The 17,461-nt window shown below is 38.4% G+C and overlaps 1 protein-coding gene across 2 annotated transcripts in view; it reads left to right on the plus strand.

Moving 5' to 3' along the window:
- LOC116232797 (amphiphysin) overlaps nt 1-17,461 on the plus strand; it is a 103,521-nt gene that overhangs the window by 40,933 nt on the left and 45,127 nt on the right. For both annotated transcript variants that reach the window (XM_031599407.2, XM_031599409.2), the window contains exons 2-3: nt 907-987; nt 12,415-12,469. In XM_031599407.2, coding sequence (XP_031455267.1) covers nt 907-987; nt 12,415-12,469 — 136 coding nt within the window. The remainder of the gene's footprint in view (nt 1-906; nt 988-12,414; nt 12,470-17,461) is intronic.

Consider the following 17,461-nt stretch of genomic DNA (forward strand, 5'->3'; position numbering starts at 1 on the left):
TGGTTTTTTTTACAAGAGTAAAATCTATTTTCTTTTATATGCAAATCCTCAGTGTTAAAATGGCTTTGCAATGGTGTGATTTAATAACATATTTTTTGTAGTTTAACACAATACAAAGTTTAGCAGTTCAATTTATTTTTGAGATTGCTATCACATGAATAACCTTTGTTGCTGACATACTGCAATATATTTATTATTTAACAGATGACAGTCAAATAATAACCTGAATAAATGAGGATGGTAAATATAAAACAAAGAAGTTTTAAACATGCCTTGCAATTCTTTATTCTCATTTAATGCTGAAAATCCTGCAGCTAAGGACAGCACTAATACCACTGGACATAATGAGCCATAAACAGCTGAAAAATATGACTTGATTTTTTAGTCTAACTGGAGGGGAAGAGAACTTGCAGTGCCAGCAAATTTGTCTAATTCTTCCTTGCTTTGAGACCCTGGGATTTTTTGCTGAAGGAAAAGTAGGTTTATTATACAAAATAATAAAGGAAAAGGAAAGAAACAAAAACAACACATACCCTCCTCCAAGAAACTCCATACTTTGAAGTATATTAATGTGGGAATTAAATGTTGTTTCTGCATTAGAATTGGATAATACTTTTTTTTACCGTCCTGACAAAAATTATTTGGACATTTCCAACATTAACACATACCTGCCCTCACGAAGTATATTTCTGCTCGTGCACACAAAATATTTTGCTTTGTCTGTAGTCACCGTTTTTGATTTTTGACTGTGGTCTCCCAGGTGAACTTTGTAAACAGTGGTGCATGTAGCACTTCAACAAAACGAAACGCCATTTCAGCCTCACAGAAAGAACAAAAGTGTTGAATGTAACAGCATTTCTGTTTTGGGACACTAATATTGACCTGTTTTTGTCTTTCCCAACATAGGTACTTCAAAAACTAGGAAAAGCAGATGAAACAAAGGATGAACAGTTTGAAGAATACGTTCAAAACTTCAAACGGCAAGAGGTCAGTTGCTTCTTTGGTTTCTGTTAAGAAGGATGCAGTGTATTTTAACGTGCTGATTTTGAAGAAGATGGTGAAGGATAACAGGTGAAAGAAAATGCTTTCAATCGTATGAGTGTAAGATTTTGTTTTGAAATTTGAAATTTTGTGCATACAAACATGTAATACATTCATATTAAATAGGCGTATTCTAATAATTCATAATCCCATCACGCCGTCGGGATCATTGGAGTGTCAGCATGTTTTCAACAGTGTAATTTAGAACGGAACCCAACCTCAACTTGATACAGCTTCTGACAAAGGAAGTGATTTGTTTCCTTGGTTTCGTGTTGTGGATTATTTTAATCAGTGGTATGTAGTAAAACTGGTTTTATATTAAGCGAATAGCTGAACAGTTTTAGACTGCTGTGTGTTGTCATACTCCCCACTACTGCAGGGATGATGAGAGCTGTGGTGGCAGTGTTGATGATGCACTACAGGGCAGCAAGATTGCTCTTAATGTTGTAAATGCATACATACTAATTGAGTTTCCCTGAATAGTTGATAATTTGCTCCCAATGCAGTCCTGAAGTCTAACTTCAATTATTCCTCACTTTTTTTGGATGGGGTTTTTAGTTCCAAGGTGTTAATGTCACCAAGAGAATAATCTTGCTAAGCAAGTATATACAGAGGTATCAATAGCTTTCAAGAGCTATCTTTCAGAGCTCACATGTAAAAGCCATTGAAGGGCGAGAGAACTACTCCCACAAAAATTACATGACATAAAAGTTGGTTCCTATTAGTGTTTGCAATACCTACACTGACTCAGTCCTATTTTCCACATGCCTTTCTGTCCTTTTTATATAAACACAAATCCTGAAATCTCACTGCTCAGACTCTGATTAAGTCTTCTGCATCTTACAGTGACTTACAGTTATTTTCCAATCTCTAGAAAGACGGGGAGGCTCTAGGAGTAACTGGGCTATGTAGCTCTTTCTTTCTCTGAAATGATGATAATGGGAAGGAAAAGAAGCTGTTTCTCTGAGGAGAGTCATTCTTTCCTCAGTTTTGCCAAGGTCCGGTAGATACTGGGATTTAATAAGGCTGAAAAAGCATTCAGAAGCTTTGAAGCCCTGTAGAGATGTCATATTTTCCCTTTTCTTCACTTTCTTCTTTTCCAAATCTGCTGAGATGTCAATAGAGGATTTCTTTCTTTCTTTCTGATTTTTCTTATCTTGTAGCTTATCACTGTTTTCAATAACACAGATGTTTGCACAGCTAGTAACTCTGTTACTAGAAATAAGGTGCATCTGTAAGGCTCTTATTGGATAGGAGAGGAGCAGCTGGAGTATCCCCATGAAAAAAATAGAATTCTGTGGGATGTATTTTTAGATGCAGCTTATGAGTCAATTAAAAAAGAAGAGATGAAAGAGAAAAAAAATCGTTATCAGCATAATTATGTTTCAAGTGTGTGTTTCTTCTGTTCTCTACCAAGAATTTTCTGTAATGTTGTTTTTCAGCTGAAACTCTTGCCAAGGGCTAAGGAGGAACTTAGCATTTCTTCATTTTTATTTCTTCCTTCTTTGATGTACTGAGAGACAGTAATAAGCAGTCAAGGACTCCACAGGAACTGAATTGATGTTAAATTTGAATGCAGATATGACTTTGGGCCACGGGAGGAAATGGGCAAGGAATGAGTGCTGAAGGAAATACTACGACTCATTTGAGTGAAACATGCAGTAAAGGTTAGATTCAGCAGCATAACAAATGAAAGATTATGTGTACATTTATTAACCAAATCATGCATGCTGCTGTGTTCTGCTTGTCTTGCTCTCAAATAATCCTGTTTTGCTCAATTCCTCCAATACAAAGGGGGAAAAATGCTGTAAGAACACTGTTTCTACCAGGTACACCAAATAAATTGCTTAAGTTTTCATAGTTCTACCTATGCTTTGATTTCCAATGCAAAGATTCAAAGGATTACATTGTGCACCTGAATTATCACTCCTAGTGATCAGCACTTTGCAGAACTGCTGTCTTCTGTGGGTTCAAGCAGCCATCTCTTCTTGCTTTACATTCAGTCCTGCTTTCAAGGTTACCTCTGCAATTCTAGAGCCCTTAGAAAAAGAAAAATCATACTCAAAGTGTTAAAGAGTTAAAAGGCAGATGGGGTGATGGATCATTGTGTTGAGATCCACAGAATAGTTGGTGTGGGCTTCCAAGCAGAACCACCTCCTACTAGAGACTGCACCATCTTTTCCAGTTCCCTCCAGGATTATTTTTCTCTATGATGGTTGCTTGTTATAGTAGTCCTTCCTGTGACAGAGGCAGCTTGAGAGAAAGTTCGGGCTTAACTTCATTTCTTGCAATCTCATTTAACAGTGATTTGGCTCAATTTCCTGGCTATATCACTTTCTTACATTTGGTTTTGAGGAAGGCTGTCACAGCTAGTGACATGTGGGCTGTGGGTAAATTGAAAGGTTTTAAAATGGTCTATTTGTCTTATTTCTCCACCTCATTGACCTGATGTCACTTGGGAGGTCAACTGGTTTTATGGGTAGAATTATCCTGTTTTGATACTCTCCAAGGATAATAAATAAGGACTCCCAGTTTAGCTCAGGGAAAGGACAGAAAAAGAGCAAAGCACTTATTATCCAGGAAACAGATAATGCAAAAACTGAGATCTTAATAAGCAATTCCTTGCCTGAAGAGCAGGTTGGATGATAAGTGTTTACCATACTCAGCAGGATGCTCAATATAAGGGTACATCCAGAAGATCAATATAACTTTATTTAGGATAGCATCATTTAAGCTGCCCTGTGGTCCATTCCCACCTCTATTTGAGTACAGCTGGATAAGAGGCCCCCTTTCGGCGTGAAACTCAGAGCTGAATTACCAGATGAATCACCATGGAGAAACTGAGTCATCCCATGTCTGGAGAGAACAGTGGCTCTAGAGAGCCTCCAGATTTTCCTGTCAGAAGCAGTAAGCTACTGCAACTAAAAAAAAAAACACCAACAAGATTTGATTTTTAGCAGTGAGTAAAACCGCGATTCACCTTCCACTTAACTTGTGAACAGGAAATTGTCACTTTAAAACAAAACTCGTGGGCCTTATATCAACTTGTGTGGCACAGATTTTCAGTATATTGCAAGAATTTACTTGAGACTTCTGTGTTTTTTTCTCCACAGCTAATTGTGGATGTTCTCAGCCCCTTAACTGACCTTGAAGTTCAGGGAGAAAAAAAAAAAAAAGACAGTTCCTGCAAAATTCTCTACTCTGTGAAAATATCATCAAGTCCAAAATTTCTCTCTATGTATAACTATAGATATCATCATTCAAGCAACTGCATCTTACACTTTTTTTTTTTGTCAGGAAGTTCAGTAGGAATTTTCTTATTTCCTGCTATATTTTAATGACTCAGCACTTGTAAAGCATCAATATTCTCTTTCGTATCTGTGAATATTTACTCTCATCATTTTTCCCTACATAGTTATGAGATTTCTTTTATTTTATAGACTACAGTTTAAAATGTTTTAGTGTTTAAACTATTAACATTATATATTGTATATGTACACACAGAGATACACCAGTTGCTGCTATAAAAAAAGGCATCTGCCCATGAAATATTGTCAGAATAAAGCAAAATGTCGAGTGCTGCTTTTAGTGGTTTATGGAATTTGGTGAAAATGAAGAGTTTTTTTTGTTTGAGCAGAAGTGTAGCCTGCTTTACTTAATGTGCACCTCACAGTAGGAGCTGCTCTGTGGGTGGAATTGGTAACAATTCCAATGCTGTGTCCTTCATTTCATGAAAGCGTGCTTAGCTGCCTAATAGCTATGGCATGACATTGACTTAAAGCTCTTTGGTGGGGCAGTTAACAGATGCTGAAGTATTCTTTTCATGTCAGACATATCACTAACTTTTGATAATTCATTAATGACCTAAGACAGCAAAGATGACATTCATGGCCTACACACAGGCACCAGACGTGCCTCTGCGATCCTCTCAAGCACATCTTGGCATCTCCAGGGACATGTTTTGGTAGCTGAACTCTGTCACTGGAGGCTCACCCATTCTCAGATTGCAATACTTGAATGTAAGTATCTGTATTTGACTTCATTTGTGTTGAACCAGGCAGTGTCATCAGAATGGTCAAGATAGCAACCCATCATGTTTCTGGGGGCAACCATAGCCTTAATGGCCCTGATCAGTCCCACTCAGGACACACAGCCCTTCACTTGGGCCCAGAAGTCCTATTTTAGCTCATACCCCTGAGCCATATTGTAGAAATGCAGTCCCCAGTCCTGCTTCCCACAAGGACTGTGGACATACATCCCAGCTGTGTCTCCTGCTGCTGCCAGCTGGATCTCCTGGGCAGCATCTGGATCTGACTCATCCCCTTCTTGGTTGGAGGTACATTAGTGAACCCTCCTGTCACTTGTGGCTCCTGACATAGCCCTCTTCGTGGTTGCCATAAGGAGTGTGAGTCAGTTCTCTAAATGTCAGCACCCACTGCCATCTGTGAGGTCCCTCCCTGGCTCCTCAACACCATCCCACAAAGCTAAGAGTCTCCTTTAGGATCAGTTGTGTTTGTGGATGTGTTGCAAGGTGTCCCAAAAGACACTAGGCAGCTGTGCTGAGTGAGTGGTCTTGACTTTAGGATTTAATTGTCCTTCTGACTCCATAGACTGCAGCAAAGAGATCTGTATTAGCTCTAAGAGGAGGAGAGGCACTCAACTCATGTGTAGGCAGTCACAGGTGTCTTGATCTGGGGTTGAATGAACAGCACGATGAAAACATTTCACAAGAAATTCAACCTGTTCTGCAAACCCTTCTTTCTTTTGGAAGCTATATGCATCCCATATATCTATTAATCATCTTATGCACTTCATGTCTACCCCTCATTCAAACCCCTCGTTTTACTGATCTTGTGCATAGGCTTTAGAAAAATTAATCTGGGCAATAAATGAAAAGTGCAAGTTTTAAAATTACTCTCACTGGAAGAGTCTGTTTTCCCTTAGCTCATATGCAGGTTTTGTTAGTTGTCTGTGGAGTCCCACACTAAACTGTAGGGGATTTTTAATAATCGCTTATCTACAACTTAAGGTGGATCAATTCACCTCTCTCCCTGGAAGGCTCCATTGCTAAACAGAATTGATGCCAAATGATGTCCCTGATGCCCCAAAATAAACTGGACACGTGAAAACTCCATCTGGACTAGTGGAAAGGAGCTTTTATTTCTGTAGGCCTAGAAGTATTTGCAAACTGTATTTTGAGGGACTTCATCTGACTGACTTCTTTTCAGGGGCCATCCTAAGGTCCACTTCAGATACTAGATGACCACAAAGCCAAATACCATCAAAACAATGTGCAGATTATTCTGGGTCTGTGGGAGGATGTTCTACACTGATTACTATTTCATTCTGAAATGCATTTAATAGTTTAATAATGTTTAATAATTATCTTACAAATGAAAGGGTATTTTTCCCAGAACAAAAAGAGAGATAGCATGCAGTTAAATCTCAACCTCACTAATTTCCAGTCAGACAGGATTCTCAGGAAGGTGAAACACTCTGTTCTATGCTACCAAATTATCTCTGCAGGAGCAGCCCAGATCTCTTCCAAGTAATTCTTCACTTGAAAGGACAGAGTGGCTGATCTGATGTTATGCTTCTTAAATTCTGCCTATTGATTGCTCCAAATCTAAAGTCTAAACTGCAGTCACGCTGGGCTGCTTCCGATTGCCCCTTGGATTTAATCAATTATGCCTCTGCAGCTGTGGTAAATGTGACAATTGTTTTCTCCCAGGATGTGAGGTTGAATGATCAAGTTCTTTCTGAGTATTTTTGAAGCAGACTGGTAGATGGAACCCTTTGAAATAACTGGCCCTGGAGAAAGTTGACACAGCTGAGCTCTGTAATTCAGTGCACCAACAGAGCACGATCCAGTCAACTGGTTCTGAACAGTTTTCTACTAGACCTGTTAATACATAGCTTATATATATGTCATTTGTAAATACAGTTATTAATATGCTTCTGTAGGCTGCGATCTATGCTGAAAGTGCTGTTTTCAGAAAATATGCGTATGTATAGAAAATCTGTAAACAGAAAGTCTGTATGAATACAATACTTTTACCCATATTCTTGTAGACTACACCTGCTGACCCTAATGCCTGAAATATCCATTGAAAACATTAGTTTGAGCTCTAATTAGGGAACGTGAGTATGATTGTAGGGTGATGTAATAGATATGAAGACAGAATCCTAGCTCGGGAAAGGAGATGCTTAGTTGTGAGGCACTGGAAATAGAAAGCAAAAGGTTTGGGCATTTGTTTAGGGAGGGCACCAGGAATTCTCTGCTCTGTCTTCATCTGAAGCAGTGAGAATTGGTTTTAGCAGCAGGAGTCAAAATTAAAATGGTAGTTAGAGCATTGCAGCAGGTAGTAAGCTTTCTTACTTGGTCTGTTGGGTACCACTGCTGTTGTGAGGCAGGGGATGTTGACGTTTATCTGCAAAGTTGATACTTTTTGGATTAGTCCAAGCTCTTTGAGGAGCTTGATTGATTTGATGCAGTTTCCTTCGATTCATGTTGTCACTTCATTACTAGAATGATTAAATTCTTATCTTGAACCTTTGTGGTGGGTGACCACAAATTTGATGCTGTCCTGGTATACCAAAAAAACTCCATTTTCAATGCACTAGACCAGCAGTTCAAATGCCAGTTCTTTCTCAGCTGGTAGAAAGAGAAAAGAAGAAATATATTTACTTGAGAGAAAAAAAAAAAGGTTAAATTTGGAAGACAGTTCTAGGAACTATAGAGGGGAGAAAAACAATTAAATTGGGTACAGTGGTACGCAGTTCTATTTCATACTGAATTATGGAAGCATCTGAGTTGTCTCTTTTATTGTCAAGCTTCACTTAATTACACAGACCTTTGCATTTATACTTTTCCTTATAGGGCCCATCAAGTGTATACTACATATCTATTTGCAGACAGAGTGACAGCCATGCTGTACATTGCAGCTAATAACTGCACATTACACTAGAGGGTTTCTGACAGGTGATACAGATAATGCTTCCATATGAACAGTTTCCCTGGTGTGTTAGTGCTGAAATTCCAGTACTAGACTCTGAGCTGCATTAATAATTACCTGTTCTGCATTTCTATGGGACAAGTTAGTGCTTCAGCCTCAGCATCAGCTTTCAGCTAAAGTGTAGGGATTTATTTGATTTTGGTATCAAGCACACACTGTTTTGACCTTTCCATTAAAGATGTATTGTGTTTACATCCTGTACGTGACATGATGGAAAAATCATACCCTTCTGTTCTGCCTGGAAAGCTGTGAATGAATGAGCCTCCCAATAGGTTGTCTGATTCCAGCTTATGTGCAGACAACATGGCCATTAATTTCTGAGTGGAAACAATTTTTCTGATGCATAAGCTAGTAAAGACACAAACCTTGTTTTAATGGTGTTAGTATTTCAAAGTTTTAACAGGTCTTTTAACTCTTTCAACCTATGGTGACTGTGCTATAAATGTCTTAATTCCAGTACTAAGACATACCTAAATACTGTTCTTTAATAAAATAACACCAAAAATATATATTCTGAGAAATCAGTGTTGCTGAAAATGCTTAATGCTTCTGTAAAAGTCTGTAAGGGCTGTGACTGCAGACAACAGATGCTTCTGAAATGCTGAGCCTCCTTATCTCACTGGGTACCCATGTCTCTACCAGCTACATAGTACTGACCACAGAGTAAGAGCAGACAGTAGAAAAGAGCATCTGACTCTGTGCTATAATGTTGAAAATAAGAAATTGTTGCCTGGAGAGAGCTCTGCTGATTTTTCTAGTAAGAGATGTCTTTGGGTGGTCAGCACACCCCACCACTCATTTATAAAGACTTCCTGGATTGCTTGACAGACTTTTGGGAATCTGCATATTGAATTTGACCAGGTGAGCTAGGAACTCTTGATTTATGTTGCTGGCATCTGGTGAGAAATGTCTGCTGTTCTCAAACATGAGAAATTTGCTATTATGTACACTATCAAGATACCTCCCTGGACTTTTCTTGCATATTATGATACGCTGACTCATTTTGCTTCATCATGTAAAACAAATAAAACAAATTTTAAAATAATAAGTGAAGCTACAGTGCTGTCTTGGGAAATCTCATTTCAGAGGAATACAACATCTGCAGAATGACATCTATTTTTCATTCTCCTTCACAATGCTTCATCTCCATTAATGAAAGTGATGGCTTTAATGAAGAAATTTCAGGCTGTGGTTTCAGAGCCACCACATGCCTTCATCTGATAGACCAAAAACAAGGAGAAAGATTGTATCATAAGGGGGAAAATTGAATATGTAGGAAACTTAGAAATTGCATTGCATATGCACAGTCTTAAAATCAGTGTTTTTTATGATCTGTATATGATGGTTTGCAAGGGATGCAAAGCCATCAATGCAGTATTTTCATTCTGTGATCAATAATTATTCTGTTAGGTGATAAAAGTACATGACCTTTACTAACAGGGAGCTTACTGTTGCAGAATGTGTAGAACAGAAACACATTTTGCAGGATTCTCAGGGCCGAGGATTTCTTATGCAAACTTATATTTGTTTATTGGTTGTTTGTTTTTTTTTTTAATAGGAAGGTATAATTTTGTTACCACTGCAATTGAGAGGTTTGCTTTCAAATTCAATGAAAGCTGGCCCTTGCCTGTGGGTGCTTCAATGTCACGTGTCATACAATATTTGCTGATGAAGGAAATTTCATGTGGCTCTGTCTAGCCTGTATATTTGAACAGCTTTGTGACTTATTAATAAGATAGGCTTATGGAGACCCATGTTCAAAACTGTTCTTTTGAATGAATTGCCAGAATTTGCAGCAGCACTTATTGAACAATATTTGCATCATGTTTTACTGCTTCTTGACTTCTTCTTCAACATTCTCCTAAGCAGTGGTTGCTGATGACTCCTAACACTAACGAAGCCCAAAAGATCTCACAGTAATTTAGGACAGCAGGAGTAGAATGCTACTGCAGTCCAGTTATAAACAGTATTTGAGTAATCTGTGGCCATTGCATGCCATTTGTTGTAAACTAACTAGCTTACTATAGAATAACTCTTAGTGACACAATGTCATGTGTATGAGTAAGTGCAGGGCTTTTAGTGGAATTAAAGGCAGATAACAGAATTAGAGGCTGATAACAGAGTTCAGAATGTTCTAGCTGCTGTTTACTTGTTCCAAAGCATCAGAAATCTTTAATAACTAAGAAATTGTTACCATCAGTGTACATGTTCAGGTGAACCACGATGAAGAATCTGAACCTACTTCCCATTCTCTTCACAAGCTAAGAGGCTATAAAAGCATTCATGCTAGAGAACATACAAATTAGAAAGATAATTTCTGTACCTTTGCATGACTTCAAAACACAAGGTATCTTCCCAGAAGGAGAACGACGTGTAGGAAAGGAGAGCTTCCCTCTTCCTTCTGTTGTGTGCTTACAGATACGCATCTTCAGAGCTTCCAGTGAGAAACTCAGTTATCTCCTTTCCTCCCTCTCAGCGTTGTTCGACTTCTGTCTCTGGCATGGAAAGAAGCAGAGAAAAGATTGCCTCTGCAGTGCGTTAGGACAGTGTTACATAGGGCAACAAAATGTGCTGCTGCTTGTTTGGATGGTACTTTTTACTAACCGATATGAAGATGTATGTCTGTATATTTTCATGAGGGACACAATATCAAGATACCACTGCTCTTAAAACTTACTCTTTGTTGTGTTGTAAACCATTAAATCTGAAGTTTAATTCCCTGATTACTGCAACCGGTACCTGTCTGACCCCTTCCTTGATGTGCAACTCCAGCCCTGAAGCAAGGGAAGGGTTTGCCTTTCCTTAGAGCACCAAAAGTAGTCCTAAACCAAAGGCAGATGAGTGGGCTAGGCACTCCTTGCTTTTACCATCACTCTACATCTTCTCTAACATCATCCTGATGGGTCTTTTCCTGTGTTCGGAATTTAACTGATTAATGAATTTAGGTTCAAAAAGTTTTGCTAAAAACTTTAAAATTAGTGTGAAAGCCACCTTCATTTTGTAAAATCCATAAGTGCCTTTTTCTGATCTAGTATTTCCAAGGCTGTAAATCATGTGCTCACTTCTTCTGGTACATTGGAAGCTAGGGACATTTGATTCTCAGATATAAAGGCCTTCAATTCCCTGTAAACAGGGACGGGCAAGTGAGTTTGGCACATATAAGCTGTGTGTTGCAATGTGTGTGCAGTCTGTGCAAGTGAATATTTTTTGAGAAAGACCAAGATGATCCCTTTCAATCTGAGTTTTTTATGATTCTCTGCCTCTGAATGCCCTGACCATTGCTGGCACTAATGGTAAGTCCTTTACTGTCATCAGATTTGGCTTCAGTACAGTTACAACAGTTCATACCAGTTGAGATTCTGCCTCCTGATGTATTCACACACACATGCTTTTGAGGTCTAACTCTCACATAAAAAACATGAGAAAAATTCCCAAACCATCACTCATATTTTGCAGCTGATTCCATATGGCGTAGCTGTATGTGAGAAAATGTGACTGTGGATGATGTGCTTATAGATTCCAAGCACTTCAATGAGCTCTTTTAAGGATATTGGTAGGTAATAAACACAGAGGGTTTCCAAAACTTCAGGCTATTGAGAGTGTCCTGGAGAGCAGCTTTGTGGCAATGAAGTTATGTGCTATAGTTTAGTACAGATTTTACTGTAAATCCTACGAGTTGTGAAGTCCAAATTGTGATACAGTCAGAGATAAAGTAAAGCAGTCTGCTTTCTCCTCTTTAGTCTTGGGTTTTTAAAAGACTATTGGTATAAGATAAAGTAAAAGCCTTTTTTGCATTTGCCAAAGAAACAGTTGAGACTTCACAGCAAACTGCTGTAGCCAAACTAAATGTAATTACTAATACTACTGGGTTTTTTAAGAACTATATGCTTGCAAAGCATTATGACATTTGGAATACTGTTCAAAAAATAATAAGCCATGTATGTAAGGGCATGGACTTTCTGTAAGTCTAGTGTGGCCTCATTTTGATTGGTTTCAAAAGGGAGGACAGTGTTCTTGGCTATACTTCTTTGTCCTTCTGAGGACATTAGCCAGGTTGACTTGAACTAGACTGTAGCTGTAAAATATATCTGTTGTTCTTTGACTGGATTTCTTCTCCATCCAAGTAACTGATAAAACAAAACCAGAAATTTTAGCATAGAGAGTACATTTTGTGGCCTATTAGTTCATCTTACATGTTTACATCATGTAACACTATTCATCAGGAAGCTCGTGGAATTGCTCTTTTTTGGTAAGTCTGGCATAATGTAAAATGTAATTGAAACTTGTTTGCAATAACATAACTATGTCTTTTTTTACTTACTAGTTGTCTTTCTTGTCTGTTTGTTTTCTTTTCCAGGCAGAGGGTTCCAGGCTCCAGAGAGAGCTGAGAGGATATTTAGCAGCCATCAAAGGTGATTTTTTATGTTTTAAGTTGCTTTCAAAAAGCAAATTTGATAAAAAGTGAGATAAATTTTCTTATTTAAGATGTACAAAGAGAAGGACCAGTACAGCTGCTTCAGTCATTAATAATATACTTTTCTGTTTTGGATCTGGCATGGGTCTTTAATCTGGTGATAGAGTTTCTGCTTCTTCTGATGACAACTCATGTGCATACATAGTCTTGCATGCATGGCTTATTCTCAACTGCCCTTTGTGTGCAAATGTGCTGCCCAGAGCACCAACAAAATCTGTGCATTACTCATCTTTTAAATGCTATAATACAAAATACTCCATGCAAGGCAAGAGATCCCTCACAGGTTTCCGGGTTTCCAGGTTTCCTGGTGTTACTATTTGGATGATAGGTCTTCTCCTTCTGAAATCGTGTTCCCTAAGATGTTGTGATTTCCTGTTAGCTTCTGACTGATGGATCTATTTTTTTTTTTTTTCAAAATTATTTTTTTAAATTGAAAATAGGATGTGATCCCTTAATAATAAAGATCCAAGTAGCAGAAGCTCAGTGATTAAATATCAGAGAATAAGTAAAGAGCTGTTTAAATCTTAGTGGTTGCTCATAAATCCAGCATACTCAATTTAGAACTATATACAGCAATTATTCTCTGTCATCCCACTAATTTTCAGAGGAGATGGAGGCAAGGTCCTAAATGAAAGGGAATAAGAGTTTGTGACATTTGTAGATTCATTAATAACTTCTTGAGATAAATAAAGAAAATCTGTACGCATACATATTTTTAACCTGACTCCAGTCCTGCAGGAAAAATGTTATAAACCAATTCTGACATCTCTGGAAGCCATTAACAAGCAGAAAAGCTCCTTTCAATGGGAAGTGTAGGATGGAGAGCAAAGCAGTAGCTTACTATCTTTGATTTTCTATTATTTGCTGAATGGGCTGGAAAAGGGAAATCCTATACCAGACAAGAGGTAATTCTCCTTCTAGGGATTTGCACAGTGTTTGGGTTATTTTTTTTTTTCTTTATTGCCATTTTGCAGCGTGATTTTTGAGTGACTGAATATTGGAAACAAAGTATAAGATCTGTCAAAAATTTAAGCAAAGGAGCCTTCTTAGAGCCCTTTACCCCTTTGTTCTAATTTATCTCACATTTTCTGAGGTTTATTAGCACACATTCTTAAAGGGAATTTTTGCTCTATTCAGACTCCATTCCTAACTCAGATGTGTCTTCTTAGTCTCAGATCAGTCTTGCCTTTACTACTAGTTACTTAAGGACCCAGTGGAAGCATATAGGAGGTTGTAAGGAATTTCAACATTCTTCATTTATTTGGGATCCATTGGACACTGATTTTATATTCTGATTTTTCTGTCATTCCATTCCCCACACACATATCAGATGTATGCATAGCCAGAAGCAGTGTGATGAGGCTGTTGGGCCAGATGGCTTCTCTGTCATGTAGGCTGACTGTTTACATGCTGCTTTGATTTCCGTGTTGGTGACAACCCTCCTCCCCATGTTTCATTTTCTTTCTCTCTGACTCTCTTCTTGTCCTCGCACTTTGTGCATTAGTGATCCTTTTGCTGGCTTACTATCTAGTAGGCTATTCTTTCCACTGAGTTTTACTTTTAACTTCATGTGAATTTTTTCACTGTGCAAGTTTTGCCTTTTTAGCTGTGCTTTTCTGTTCCCCATCTTTCTCTTCTCACAGCCTCTAAGTCCATATGTGAAAATAACTTGGAATGGCTTTCTTCCTGGGAATGCAAAGTGTTTGCTAACACCTTGTTATCTTTCTGTCCTAAAAAAGACCCAGTCATAAGCAGCTCATAACAGCCTAAAAATGTTATTCTCCAAAGCCAACAAGCCACTGGTGATCATCCTTGGCACATATGCTGGAACACATTTCTGCTGGAAAGTGGGACAACAGCCCAGGGCAGCACTCCTTGACGCACAGCTCTGGGGCATCCTCAAAGCTGATGAGGTCAGCAGTGGTGAAAACCCCTCCAGATTTTGGGTGGCAGAAATCATCAGAAAATATCTACAATTGTTATTCTTTCAAGAACAGACACCATCAAAAAATTTGAGGTGTCTACTCAGGAAAGCATAGGAACCTCCACTACAGATATTCAGGTGCTGAGTTGTATTTCAGTATAAAGGACATTTGCAGGAAGAAGGTTGATCATATAAATGCATTTGATATCTTTGCATTCTTACAGGTGGAAGAAAAGCAGTTCACTTTATAGGGTTCATTTTAGAGTGTTTCAAGGAATGGCAAAATAGCTAACCATTCTCCAATTAAATGCTTTTTATGAAGCTGGAATGTTGTCAGCTCTAGTAGAAATTGCCATTTTGCAGCGTGAGTTTTGAGTGACTGAATATTGGAAACTGAAAGTATAAGATCTGTCAAAAATTTAAGCAAAGGAGCCTTCTTAGAGCCCTTTACCCCTTTGTTCTAATTTATCTCACATTTTCTGAGGTTTATTAGCGCACATTCTTAAAGGGACTCCATCCCTAAATCAGATGTGCTTCTTAGTCTCAGCTCAGTCTTGCCTTTACTACTAGTTACTTAAGGACCCAGTGGAAGCATATAATGAAGCTGTTGTAAATCTGAATGGTTTATATGTGCTACTTTATTTAACCTGCATGGTAGTTTCATGTCTGCTACGCATCAGTTGTGTTTGTACTGACAAAGCTGTGTGCTACCTCCCATAGCTGTAGTCATCTCATGCCTCAGTCTCTGCCTCTTCCCATCTCCTTGGCAACGTGCATCTGGATCTCTACTCCATGATACTTTTTTGTGCTTTTTAGAGCTGTAGGAGATTTCAAAGGTTTTATGGGCTTGTAGTCAAAGAAACCCTAAATCAGCCTCCCAGTTTCTACCATAAGCTCTTTGCAAGTACAAGTGCAGATGAGTAGATACATCCTGTGATTTGCCTGAAGGTAACAAGCTGACGGAGGTGGAAAGGAAACCTGCTTCATAAAACAGAGTATTTTTCAAGTAGCTTGATGTAGTGTAAAGTAGAAACTGGTTTATAGGGAGAGAAGTGGAGATTCTGAAGGACTGTAAGCAGTTTTTCTGCCTAGTTGTCAGTCTGTAGCTGACAGAATTACAGATATCCTTCAGACAAATAAATCTTAAAATCAATCATTTTTTTTTCCTGCGAAGCAATAAAACTATTCATCATCTTTCTGCGAAGTTTAGCAATGAATTATGAAGTGATTGAGTTGTTCTAGTGAAAATTCTAATGAGAAATGGGCAAAAATGAATGCAACTTATGTGGCAAGACCATTTCCTTGGAGAACCTTACATAAAGTTCTCTTCTCCACTCAAATAATAACATATTAAAATATAAAGCCAGACTAAGGTGCTTTGTTTAGTTAGGAAAATGGAATTTTCTCCTTAATTCTGCCTAGATTTCCCTGCCAGGACATGAGGAGATGCCACAGTATATTGGCCTGGGAACCCCTGCTAATTTCAGGACCTATCTCAGTCTCCATGGGAGCTCGAGTACACTGAAACTGTGATAGGAAAGAGTCACCTGCCCTCTGCCATCCCTAGGGCACTGTGATGGGAACATCTGTACATACATCCTATGAGAATCCCTACTGAATACTGTGCCTCTAGGAGTCTAGGGACAGAGGCTCTTTCCCAAAGAAAAAGAGAATATTTCATGCGAGTGTCTCAAACTTCAGTAACGGAATTATTTAGCATCATTTTTCCTGAATGATTCAATTATTTCTGGTTATTAAGCGATTTAATTATCAAGAAGTGGTACTTAATGAAACAGTTGATATTAAATATAAAATTCTAAATGTTCACCAGCAGTAAAAAACATTTTCACATTTCATAGTGCCTTCATGACTTGCTCTAAACAATTATCTTTCTCAGTGACAGCAGCTGAAAACAGCAGACAGAGACAGCCTGCAGTCTATGGATGACACTAATCCTCTTAACTTTAGTGGTGATTAATACATGAAAGGTATCTGTGCGTAAGAAATATTCAGTGTGAAATTCAGCCAAAATGAAAAAAATCTTTGAACATTGTAAGTTTATACCTGTAGGCACAAAAAAAAGAATGAGAAGGCACTGAGTTAGTACTTACCTCTGCATTCCTTTGAGATATTGCAGTAAGCACAGGAAGGAAAATAGTAGCCTGGGTGATCTTGTCCTTTGGGAATTTCATACTGAAGCTTTCTGACCAAGAGAGCCAAATGTTATTATGTGCATCTGCTTCACTCTGCAGCTGGATTTGCTTGATGCTTTTTGCAGGGAATATGCTTGACTGAAAGACTGCAGAAGTGAAGGAAATGTAGAAGTTGGTGTAAGCTGATGTCCCTCAAGAAAGGGCTGTGAAGTGTCTTTTACTTGCTCTCTTAAGAGATACATGCTCCAGTTCTGTAATATTTAACAAATAACGAAGTATTTAACAAAGTCTGTGTTTGTACAGGTGCTCTGCGCAAGGCAAGCCCATGTCTGAGCTGAATGCAGATTGCAGGAGAGATTAGGGGAAAGCTGTGCCAGCAGGCTGCCACCAGAACGTAAGCTGCAGATTTAGAGTGCAGCGTCCTGAAGGGCAGAAGTTCAGGTATCAGAAAGGATCAGGTGTGAGCAGGGATGTGCAGACCTTCCTAGTGTGTGTTTGCCCTGAGTGGACGGAGCACAGCCCTCCTAAGCATGGCAAGACTGTGCTGGTTTTGCCTCATCTCCTGAGTTTGTTAATTCATAGTGACATTAAAAAAGATTTTTTTATGAGTGCTCCCTGGAAAAAAATATATATCATCTGTATTTTAGTGTAATCTGCCATACAAAAGAGAAAAAACAAAACAAACAAACAAACAAAAAACCTCTATTCAGTAATTCTTTCTGAGCTCGTGACAAATTATTCTTAATATTTACCACAAAGAAGAGGAGGAAGAAATGTGTCTTAAATCCTTATGCTACACAAATTCTTCAAGCTGAGTTCTGTCATTCACCAAAACCCCTGAAAAAAATTAAGT

Source organism: Phasianus colchicus, chromosome 6 (assembly GCF_987193195.1).
Source record: "Phasianus colchicus chromosome 6, bPhaCol1.hap1.1, whole genome shotgun sequence".
Classification (NCBI taxonomy): Eukaryota; Metazoa; Chordata; class Aves; order Galliformes; family Phasianidae; genus Phasianus; species Phasianus colchicus.